The 11,133-nt window shown below is 38.3% G+C and overlaps 1 protein-coding gene across 2 annotated transcripts in view; it reads left to right on the top strand.

Moving 5' to 3' along the window:
• Window positions 1–11,133, top strand: part of LOC107040990 — a 70,162-nt gene that overhangs the window by 22,916 nt on the left and 36,113 nt on the right. For both annotated transcript variants that reach the window (XM_015261333.2, XM_015261332.2), the window contains exon 3: window positions 6,360–6,435. In XM_015261333.2, coding sequence (XP_015116819.1) covers window positions 6,360–6,435 — 76 coding nt within the window. The remainder of the gene's footprint in view (window positions 1–6,359; window positions 6,436–11,133) is intronic.

Below are 11,133 nucleotides of genomic sequence, written 5' to 3'. Positions count from 1 at the left end.
CTCTCTCTCTCTCTCTCTCTCTCTCTCTCTCTCTCTCTCTCTCTCTCTCTCTCTCTCTTTCTCCGTCACTTCCTTTATACGTGGTCTACATTTTCCTGCATATCGTCCTAAACTTTTACCCACGGTAACTTAGCTCTTTTCCTGGCAATTTATGCTCGCTTTAGTTCAACTGAAATTTAAATATTCTTTTATACCAGTGAAATTTTTAACTATTACCAACTTACGGCACTACATCATGCTCATCTGGAACTTATTGAAAAAGTTCAATGATTTTTTCAAAATTTATCTTTTTGAAAATTAAAACAATAAAGATTATTCATTGCCACTTGTCTGATAGAGCTTCATCATTTTTTTACGATGGGAAGCAATAGGTTAATAACCGCTTTTGTGAATTCAGTATTCACGCTTTTGCTAGCCATTTGGCACAAGCATTTCGATCTTTTTAATAGCCATCTGCACAACCAGGTATTTTTTCACTCCCCCACCCACGACCTCCGACACTTCCGCCACCTAACTCTGCCTCCACTCATCAGTATTCCATAGTGCCATGGGCAATGTAAAATTTTTATGGAGTTCTTCACTTCAATTTATTAGTCAGCCTGCATTCATACGGCTACTAGAGTTATATCATGGGAATATAGACAAACCATCACTTTTGTCTTTGTTTGATTTCTCACCTGGAGAAACACGCTAAATCATTGCCTGCATCAAGTAATGATGAATACACAAATGGATGAAATGCGGTCTTGAGGTAGAAAGTGAAAAAGGATAGTGAGATGAGTAAAGTAAAGCAACTCTCATGTACGGAGAGTAACTTGGCTGGGGCCTACTTTGAAGTAGAACTTCCACGTATAAAGTCAGACACGTCACAGTAGCGCAGGGAAGCGAGGCTGTTGGGAAACCGGATCGATAATTCTTTGGCATAATTTATGAGTCCTTCAGCTATCGAAGTAGCCCAGTAGTAGCGTAAATTTTGCACCCTATGGCGGTGCTCCAGACGTTAAAACGTTGTGCGAATGAGAAATTCTCTTGGAAAAGTTTGCGCTGCTAACGCTGCGTTTTCTTAGGTTAAAGTAGAATGCAAAAACTGGTAATAACACCGAACATCTTTTCCAGAATCACAGGGTATATACTAAATCTAAAGGCTGACATTATTCTTGCATACTTTCTAAAATGGAGATCGCCACAAATATTATTTTCGTCACAATCGCGGTTCACGGGCCTTTTGACGAAAAATTGCATTCGTCACAAGGTCCACAAAGTATTCTCTGATGAATGTGATTATAGGCCTCGCCTTCGGCTCGGGCGATAAAGCAACATTCGTCAGAAAATACTTTGTGGACCTTGTGATGAAAATAACTATTTCACCAATATTTGCACCGGAAATACATATTTTTTGCTTGATCACTATTAACGTGGAAATATTTTTCATTATATTATGAATGATTATTTTTTCCAATCGGGTTTCGAACAATCAGAGCGCAGTATTTGAGGCTACCTGACAGTTTTATTTCGGATATTTCCTCCTAGCTTTTGAATATTTCGGAATAGTTCTTCATGTTTTTACCTGAATATTTCGCAGCAGCTCTTCATTTTTTCGGCTCATTTCAGATAGAATCTTATATTTGACAGTCTATGGAAATCGGGTTATTCTATTAACATAATTTGTTCAAATCTTCCCCAATTCACCAGCTGATGTTGTCCACTACCCTCTGCTTGGCTAAAATCCGATTGGGAAAAATAATCCGACAAATACCCCTCAAGATTCAAAATTAATCGCGTATTTCCCTCAAGCTCCCTTGCAAACAAACTATCGTGCCAAGCTTTGCAGAAAAATCCCTCGCGCAAGCGCTCGAGATTTTTTAACCTGCAAAACGTGACACCCTCATTTGTTTGCAACGAAGCTGTTGGGAAATACTCGAAAATTTTGAAGCTCTTGGGGTATTACTACTGAATATTGAGAAATTCACATTTTTGCTTCCGAATGGCAACTTTGTAATCGTTCAAATTTCAGTTTTGGATTCTTTGTGTTAGGTCGACCCAGTATGATTCAAAAAGTCCGANCACTTTTATACTGCTCAACGGTAAAAAGACCTACTTCTCATGCTTAACTACCGTCGGTAAAAGAGCCCTTTTTGGGCTTGAGCAATGAAAATGCAATTTTTAGACCTGGTTTTCGAAAATCGGTTATCCCACTATAACTACAAAAAATATTCTGAATTGATTGAATGACGGCTCAAAAAATTTGTTTGGATGTCCGTTTGACAGAGTTCGAAGATGGAGGCGATAGTAATAATCGTTATTGTGATTTATTTTTTGAAAACCAGAATTCCGGGGTTATCTTTGAATATCATGCCTCAAATGAATTCAATCATAGCTTAAAATGGTTGTTTTAATGCCATGAAGTCGAAGTTAAAAGATGATCACAATAGCTATATTGGTTGCTTTAATTTTTATGATGATTGTTGAAAATTTCGAATTTATCATGAATTTCCCTGAAACTGAGCTTTCTGATGGTTTCTTCAAATGTGATATTTTAAATTCGTTGAAGTATGTGTAAATAAAATTTGTCTATCAACATTTTATTGAACGGCTGAGGGGAGAGATAGAACTGTAAAAAAGACACTCAGCTGTATAGAAGAAGGAGATAATAAGAATAATGGTGATGATAACATTCAACTAAGTTGAAAATCTGACAGAATTAGTTGAAGAGAAATCTTTTTCAATTTAATAAGATGAAGTTAACAAAGAATTATTCATGATAGAAGGGAATTAAGTGCAAACCAGCCATTCGGAAGCATATTGGAAATTTATTAGCAAAAATAACTATACTATATACTATACAAGAGCCACTTCCCACTTGTTTTAATACCGTATCAATGAGTGATAATTAAAATAAAAAAATTATCATTTATCTAAACAGGAATTACACTTGAATATTTTAATAAAATTGAAATACTCCCATTATTTGTGACCAAAGCCATCGTATTTTACATTTTCCATTGATATAATAATGAAAATGAATTTTGTACCATTATTGATTGAAAAATTATTGCCTTATTTTTTTATTTGCATTTCTCATTGCCGTGAACATGAAAAATATATCCGGTATTATTATTCATTACAAAAAAAATGATGAATCAATTTTTTTCATTAACCATGGATATTGTAATGACATATTAATAATGGACATTATTTTCCTGCCGATCTCTGTTCCAAAAGTACATGCAAATCATAAAATTTCATCCTTTATAATACCTGTGCTTCTTTAGTGTCGATGTTCTGAGAAAAATACATAAATAATTTTATCTGACAGTTTTTATCGTGAAAGTGTCTCCATTATTCATTCCGCTCTATTGTTCCTTTACTTTTCATAGATTCTTTGGTACAGGTAAAATAGCAGCATGGCAGGAAAACAACATCAATCGATTGGGCCCCTTCTTCATGAAAGAGAATGTTCTGGATTTGGCGTGACCAACGAAGAGGTCGAGTGGTCATGCAATGGCGAGGGAGCTGAAGCCTCCTCTGAATGACTCCTTTGTTGCTTCAAGCAGGTCAAGGGTCACGTCGCAATACTGCGTTCGACCCCACTGGGTGATTGTTCGAAGATAGAGCCAAGGGAGTCTTTGATTATCTAGCACTAGTTCAAATCGGGGTGAGGGGTATATTGGTGAGCCAAGGAGAGTCAACAGTTATGAACATTCCAGTACTCAGGACTAGAAAAACAATACCAATTCTAAATTCTTACATTAAAGCCCGGGAATAGTTTTGGAGCTAGCACACTGATGGAATGATTCATTTATTCCAAACGAGATTCCTTAACTATTAACGAATGATAGAGTTGAATACGATCAAATAAATATTTATTAATAGTTAACGAATGGTTCACTTGAAAGGTGAAAGTCGAGTCAAACATAAAGCTCCTCAAATATGTATTTGTTAACTATTAACGAATGAACACTTGGTGAGATCGAATAGACCCTCCAACCAAATCCATTTGTTAGCAACAACGAATCCTTTCTATCAGTGCACTCGATTTTCTTGCATTTTTTGGGTCTAACAATTTTGTGCGAGATTCCGGAGATTATTCATCAATTGGAATGTCATTCAATAGACATACAGTATTCGACATTTTGTAGAGGAGTGGGGGTAGAATTACGCCCAGGATTTACGGTTGTTGTCAGTTAGTCGCACGGCACTCTTACATTTTCCTTTTAAAAAATGAAGTTCTGGTATGAATATGGTTTCAACGCGAAAAACTCGAAACCGAGATGAGGTGAATTGATGCGGAATCATCACGAGAGGAGCCGATACTGCATCTTTCGAGAATGAGACCAGATCCAAAATTTCTATGTTCATTGAATCGGAGACGATCATTCCAAAGCGCAGTTAGTTTAGCTCCCGTGCGCAGCGATAAGATGAATATCCGATATTGGTCAGAATATGTAGATTAGACTTGGAGATCAGGATCTGGTGGAATTCCGAAGAGAATATCTCGCCCCAATGTGACGCAGTGAATTCCGATTTCAACTGCATTCGTATCTGATTCGGTAATGATCAGAAAGATCGGATTTTAGCATTTTGATCGGGCATGGATCCAAACACGGATTACATTTCTGATCCAAAACTGATAAAAATAGGTTTTTGTCCCAATGAGAAAAAGTGACTGTTGAATTTCAAGTTGAGATAATACGAGGCAAAAATTAATCTTATATTTTTGTCTCTATGTTCACACACGGGTATGAAGAACATTTTTATTGACGAAAATTCTGAGTAGTGTAGGGCTATGATGTTTATGCTCTTGGTTTTTGGCTCTCAACAGAGTTGAATGAATAGGACCGCTTATGCCTTTGTCATTTTGTTCAGTTCCTCAGAGGAATTAGTAAAGAGCAGATGGGTCTTCCGAGCGTATTAAGTAAAGTCTAATTAATTAAGTTATTTTACTTATTTACCGGTTTGGATATTTAAATTATCCCATTTCCAATAGTGACATTCCTCACACGGTTCCCAAAAGTATTTTCTGACTAGTGTGATTGTAGTCCTCGCCTTCGGCTCGAACTATAAAGCCGCGTTCGTCAGAAAATACTTTGGGGGCCTGATGACGATAATTACTATTTCACTGCGCGAAGAGAAAAGTTGAGTAAAAAGTACTACAAAATCGTGGCAAATTTTACTATATACAAGGGAATCGTGGAGCGAAATTATGGTTCAATAGAAATACCTTTCGCATATAGATGCCAAAATTGCGGTATAGTAAAATTTCCCAAACAGTAGTAGCGTTTTTTTTCAGGCTTCCATGTGGAGGGCATGGGATAAATTTTGAGTTTCGGCACAAATTAAAATGACGTAGAAATGGATTTCGCTCCATGATTACATGACTTATTTGGTAATTGTTCTTCAACTGTTTTCTCCGTGTAGTCAAATTTTTATTCTAGCCTGATTTAAGTTTCCCCTCTAGTCTCGATGTCGACGTCGGGCAACGTTAGCTCGGGTTCTGCAAAGTTATATGATTATTAGTGATTATTGTGTTAATTTCGGCATTACCATTTAATTGGTACATCAAGTAAACTGTACGTGTGGAAACAATGTGTGAACCAAAATTGATAAAATTTGGTGAAAGTGAGTTTATTCATTGATGGCGCTTCAGCTTCAAAAACGTTACTCGATGTAATGCTGTAACAAATGTAACAAAAACTCCCTTGAAAATGATGTATAATGGGATTTAATTCTCATCCATACTGCCAATAGACTACATGAATTTCAATGATGATCAACAAAATCATCAATGTATAAATTTAAAAAACGTGATTTTGGTCAGGGAATAGCATTTTTCAAGAGTGATTTTCAAATTTCTTAATTTGGAAAGTATTACGTAATACTCAGAAAAGGATTCGTGATAAAAAATACAGAAAAAATTGTTAGTCTGCCAAATAATTTCTGCTTTGCTGGCAAAGAAGATTTAGTGATAAGAACGTCAGATTTTCTAGTTCGTGGGACATATTTTCATGTCCTGGCACATTGTAGTACAGCACCAGAATTATTCCGGGAATTTTCCCACCAAAATTTTCGGACTTTTCTTTACGTGTAGTGCTTTAATGGATTTCGCAGTCCGTATTGATTAAATACGAGACAATCATAACCGATAATCGATATCAATTAATTCATTTTCCCTCAAATACCATTACTTCATTCCACTCTATTCCATTCTAATAATAATCACTTGATCCTGATGTTGTAAATGTGTGGTTTAGTCCAATGCATCAAACTATTCATAATCTTCATATCCTATATCTTGTTAAATTTAGTAATATCGTTTGCATTAATTCCCTAATAATATTCCTCTCATAAATTTGTTTCAGTGGAGGGATTGAAGTTGCTCTCTATTAGTATTCCACCGTACACATTCAAAGGTGATAATGCGCGTCTCGTGTGCAGGTGAGTTATATACAAGTGACCTTTGTACAAGTATGTTACAATAAATGCATTCTGGAGATCGTTGTACGAGAAGGAAGAGGGTTGAAGTATTAGTGTAGTGAGAGGAAGGAAGAGGGATTCTAGCCCGACGGCGAATACCCACTTAATTATTAACATTCCAATTTTCTGCTTTACTGGAAATCACTTGGTGGTGCGCTTTTTATAAGCCCTAAAATACCAATACAGTACAATGTTTAGCTTTTATATGAGATAATACAATATAGGGGAGGGTGGGTCTATACTGCTCTGCAGGCAATACTTATCATACTCATCCGGTTTTCTTCACAATTACGAGCTATCGTTTTTTTCTTTTTCTTAAGATGTTTGATTTGATGAAACGATGTAATTTTCAGCTATAATAAGCCAAGACCTTCAACATTATCGCATATTTCTCGAATGTTTTGTTGCATAGCAACGAGACGGATCAGTTTTGCGCTCCCTCTCGTTCCTACACTGAGACAAACAAAGTTTTTTGTGAAGTACATCTTTACTTATATCATGAAACTCGTGCCTTTAAAATTTTCAAGAGCAACATAGCTTGCAGTAAGAAAAAATAAACTTTCGTCAAGATATTTTGTGCCTGTCTTAATGACGAGGACGATTTCTCGATGACAAGAAAGCGATTTCTCATACCAAGTTAAATTGAATCAATTCATTTAATAGTTTTTAGCCTCAATTCTAAAGTATTTTAATGCAAAAAACACTTGAATCATTTTGGGAAATCGTTTTCTTGATATGAACCAATTGCCCTCATCTTTCGGACAAAGATAAAATTTCTTGGCGTACGATTTTTTTGTCTTAGTGCGAGATATTGTACGCTTGGTAAATTTCGAGCCATGAATTTCTTGATACAAGTAGAGACGTATTTCTTAAAAAGCACTTGTCTTCTTAGTGTATGCTCTCGTTGCTCGCGCTGCGCGCTCGGGATTTTAATCTGCAAAACTGATCCCGATCGTTGATATGCAGAAAAACTTGTGGACAATACCCGATGAATTTTGAAGGTCGAGGGGTATACGGAGGACAATTTCTTCAATTCTGATTTTGGCCGATCAGGGTGCAGTGTTCGCGGGTAAGGGACACATTTCACCAAAATGTGGGGAATATCTGTCAATTGTTTTCTAAGAATTTGAGCCGGGGAAATTATCAGTGTGTAAACGCGTCACGTGACGTGGAATACTGCACTCTAATTGGTCAAAATCAGAATTGAACAAATTGTCACAGAAATCTACGGAAATTCTATCGGAAATCCCTAGAAATTTCACCTTTACAGTACTAGAATTTTGCACAGCCGGTGGATTGGAATTTTTTTCCAGTAGCAGCAATAGAATTTTCCTAAAAAAATTCTCTCCGTGTACACTCCCCCAAGATTGTTGTAAAAGTCAACGAAGTTTTGTAAATTCATGGAGATCTTGAGGAGATCGTAAGCTCTCCTGGCTCACTGAAATTGCATTGATGATAGTGGAGCTCAATAGCTGCAGTGCGATATGGTAATTCAAACGCGTCTGTTGTAGTCGTACACAGTGGGAGCTCGATACACCACTGAGTACAACACATTGAATTGAACAACTACAAATCCAAGTAACTGCTAGCTCGTGCTGAAGGCTCTATGGGAGCCCCCAGTACAGATAGCACTTCACCGACGGGACCTCACGTACATCGAATATGAATCGACGATTGGACATGGTCGCTAATCGACTCTCTTCCTTCGCTCCAAACCACTGCTTCGATACTTCCTTTTCCCATCACCACTGAATATACAAAAGGGTGTTGGAACAATTTTGAGATGGGTTTTGCGGGTTGAATGGAAACACGATGGGGCTTTCCCACGAATGAAATCGAATGCCGGACACACGGCTAACAGGAAAAATAAATAGAAGGCGACTGTGGTCATCATAAATTTCACCTGAAACCCAGGTCGACTGTGTTCCCTATCTCGTTCTATCTATCATCCACGGTCTTTCATTCTCACATCACGACATGACTTGGAAGCCAGATAGGGTGAAATAAAATGGAAAATGATGAGGGATAAGAGCCCTAGCTCTACAACATAATACAAGGTGAAAAAAAAACGAAAATTGTGTGAGATTAAATAGAAAAATAAACAGAACGAGGTCATACCTAGAAGTGGAAAAGTCATTGGTGGGCTGGCGTATAAAGTTATGGAGCAGTTGCGTTAAAGTGGTTATAACTTTCGCATGAATTTCGATTGTCCTCACTGCCACGGCAATTCTCGCGGAAACTACTGCTCAAATCAGATTCAAGCACATTTTTTGCAAACTACGCTCTCTCCCCTCTTTTTAAACCCTCGCTCTTCTCATCTCCACTTACGCTGGCATTTCATCGTCTTAAACCCATAATGCCAACTAAACCATAAAGTCGTTTTTACCTTGCAGCGTTAGCACGTTTCTCCGACAGTCCGTGAGAATCAGAAGAAATAAGTTTCTTTGCCCTCTTATTCGTGCAGTATACCACCTTCTAGTGGCCCCTATCCCCCCCAGCTGCCACGTTTTCCTCGGATTCATTCCTCTAATCTTTCAAGGATCAAAATGGTGCCGCGGGGTAAAAGCAGAAGTATCCATGCTTAAAGTGGCAAGAGATACAACGCGAGACAGTTAAGTCAGCACAAATGTATTCGTCGAAAAGAAGCAACGTTTCAATGATGAAACAACTTACAAAGGGATGGAAAAACATGGCAGAGAAAAATAATTGAAACCCCATCGTAGCTTGCAGTGCATTTCAAAATTCTAATGAGAGAAGTTGTGCACTCAGTCGAGAGAGACGACGACACTACAAAAATATCAAGGAGCCTATATTCCTGCATAAAGTGTAACGTATAAACATCCTGCTAACGTCTAGGCTGATACTCATCAACATCACGTGTAGACGAGATCTCTAGGGATAGTCGACGGGTTGTATCTACCCTGGTATATAAACAAAGTGCATATATTGAAATGACTGAAGAGAAACTCGTCTGTGAGCAGTGGGAGAGAGTGAATTTGGTATGGGTGAATGAGCCGGTGAAGATATACGTGATAGTTCGACATATCACCGTCAACTCGTACATTTTACAAATTCCACTGGCGTCTCTTGGCTACGGCTAATGGAGTTAGCGCAATGGGGTACGCTCCCTCTGATAGCGTCCTCACCTGGCAGTATCTATCCCTCCTTCAGTCCCTTTCAAGTGCCTCAAGTTTCCCCGACACCACCTCCGGCACCGTTCCACGGGCACTAACCATCAACCGCAACTCCTCGTTCACTCGTCCATGTTACCCTTCTCTCCGTCACATCGAGCTAACTTCGTCGCACTCACTCGTCCGAGGAGTCGCTACGAAAATCTTCCAAGCAAGCTCCAAGCTTTCCAGAGCTTTACCCATGGGTCTTCGTATGCCGTCGACGACCACTCGCATTAGGTGGCAGTTATCCCGGATTTCTCCTCTGGGATGTTTGCAGGCATAACCACTGACGTTGTCTCCTTACTCCCTCACTCTGTCTTGACGCTCTTTTCATGTTACCCTTTACCACCACCTCGTCGCCTCTTCCGGAATTTTTCCCTGTACACGATAGATCATTGATCCTCTCTGGGTTGACCATTTCTTTTACGACTTTTTCACCATTATTTTTCCGGACTTCTACCAGGCTGGTAAGCTTATTAAGAAACCAATTTTTTGTTATTCTCCCTTGAGTAATAACGCCCACTTTTTTTCACGCTCTATTTGTCTTTTGTTTTTCTCTTTCCGACTGCGAGAAAAGCACGAGCATATTCTTCATCATCTGGAATTAATGAAACTGTCCCGGCGGTGAATGCATCTTGTTATTATTTGTCTTGTTAATTGACGAGAGTAATTCATTCGAGATTGAATTAAAATTACAAGTGTATTTTAAGTTCCGTTTTCTGTACATCGTTTACTTTTTTTTTTATTTAAGGGGAAACGGAGCCCCTGCGTTCATATGAATCTTTAGAATTGTGTTTTCTCCTGCCATTATTATTTTTTATTCACTAAACTACTTTATTGACTCAACAATGCGATAATCGAGTCGATAAAGTAATTTCGTAGATAGAAATTAGTAATTGTAGGAGAAAACACAATTCTAAGATTTGATGTAGACAAAGGGGTTTCGTCTCCCCTTAAGGAACTTCCGCAGTAAGTATACTTGGTGAAAATTTCGAAATGGTATAAAGACGCAATATTTNGCAATATTTGGATCATATGTTGTTGAGCACATTCAAAAACTATTCCCAAAATTTCAAGTACCTTGTCCACCCCATTTTCGAGATATACATCGTCAAAAATGAAAAAAACACAAAAATTGAATGTTTGGCGATGCATATCTCAAAAATGGGGTGGACCAGGGACTTGAAATTTTGGGAGCATATCTTTTTAATGTGGTCAACAACATATGATCCAAATATTGCGTCTTTATACCATTTCGAAATTTTCACCAAGTATACTTACTGCGGAAGTACCTTAAGGCATTTTAAATCCTTCGGTTTACTCCGCCATCTATCCTCTACCTAACCTTGCAGCTGTGGCCGACTTGGCACACTGTACCGCATTTGCTCCCGCGAGAGACGGAGTAAACCACAGAAAACCTCCGTCGGTACAGTCGTACAGCCGAGGTGAGACGGACCCCACCAGAATCAGCCCCAGGCGAGCCCCT

Source organism: Diachasma alloeum, unplaced genomic scaffold (genome assembly GCF_001412515.2).
Source record: "Diachasma alloeum isolate Michigan unplaced genomic scaffold, Dall2.0 Dall_scaffold_00353, whole genome shotgun sequence".
NCBI lineage: Eukaryota > Metazoa > Arthropoda > Insecta > Hymenoptera > Braconidae > Diachasma > Diachasma alloeum.
The sequence above is the reverse complement of the archived record's forward strand: the minus strand, read 5'-3'. Positions and strand labels throughout refer to the sequence as shown.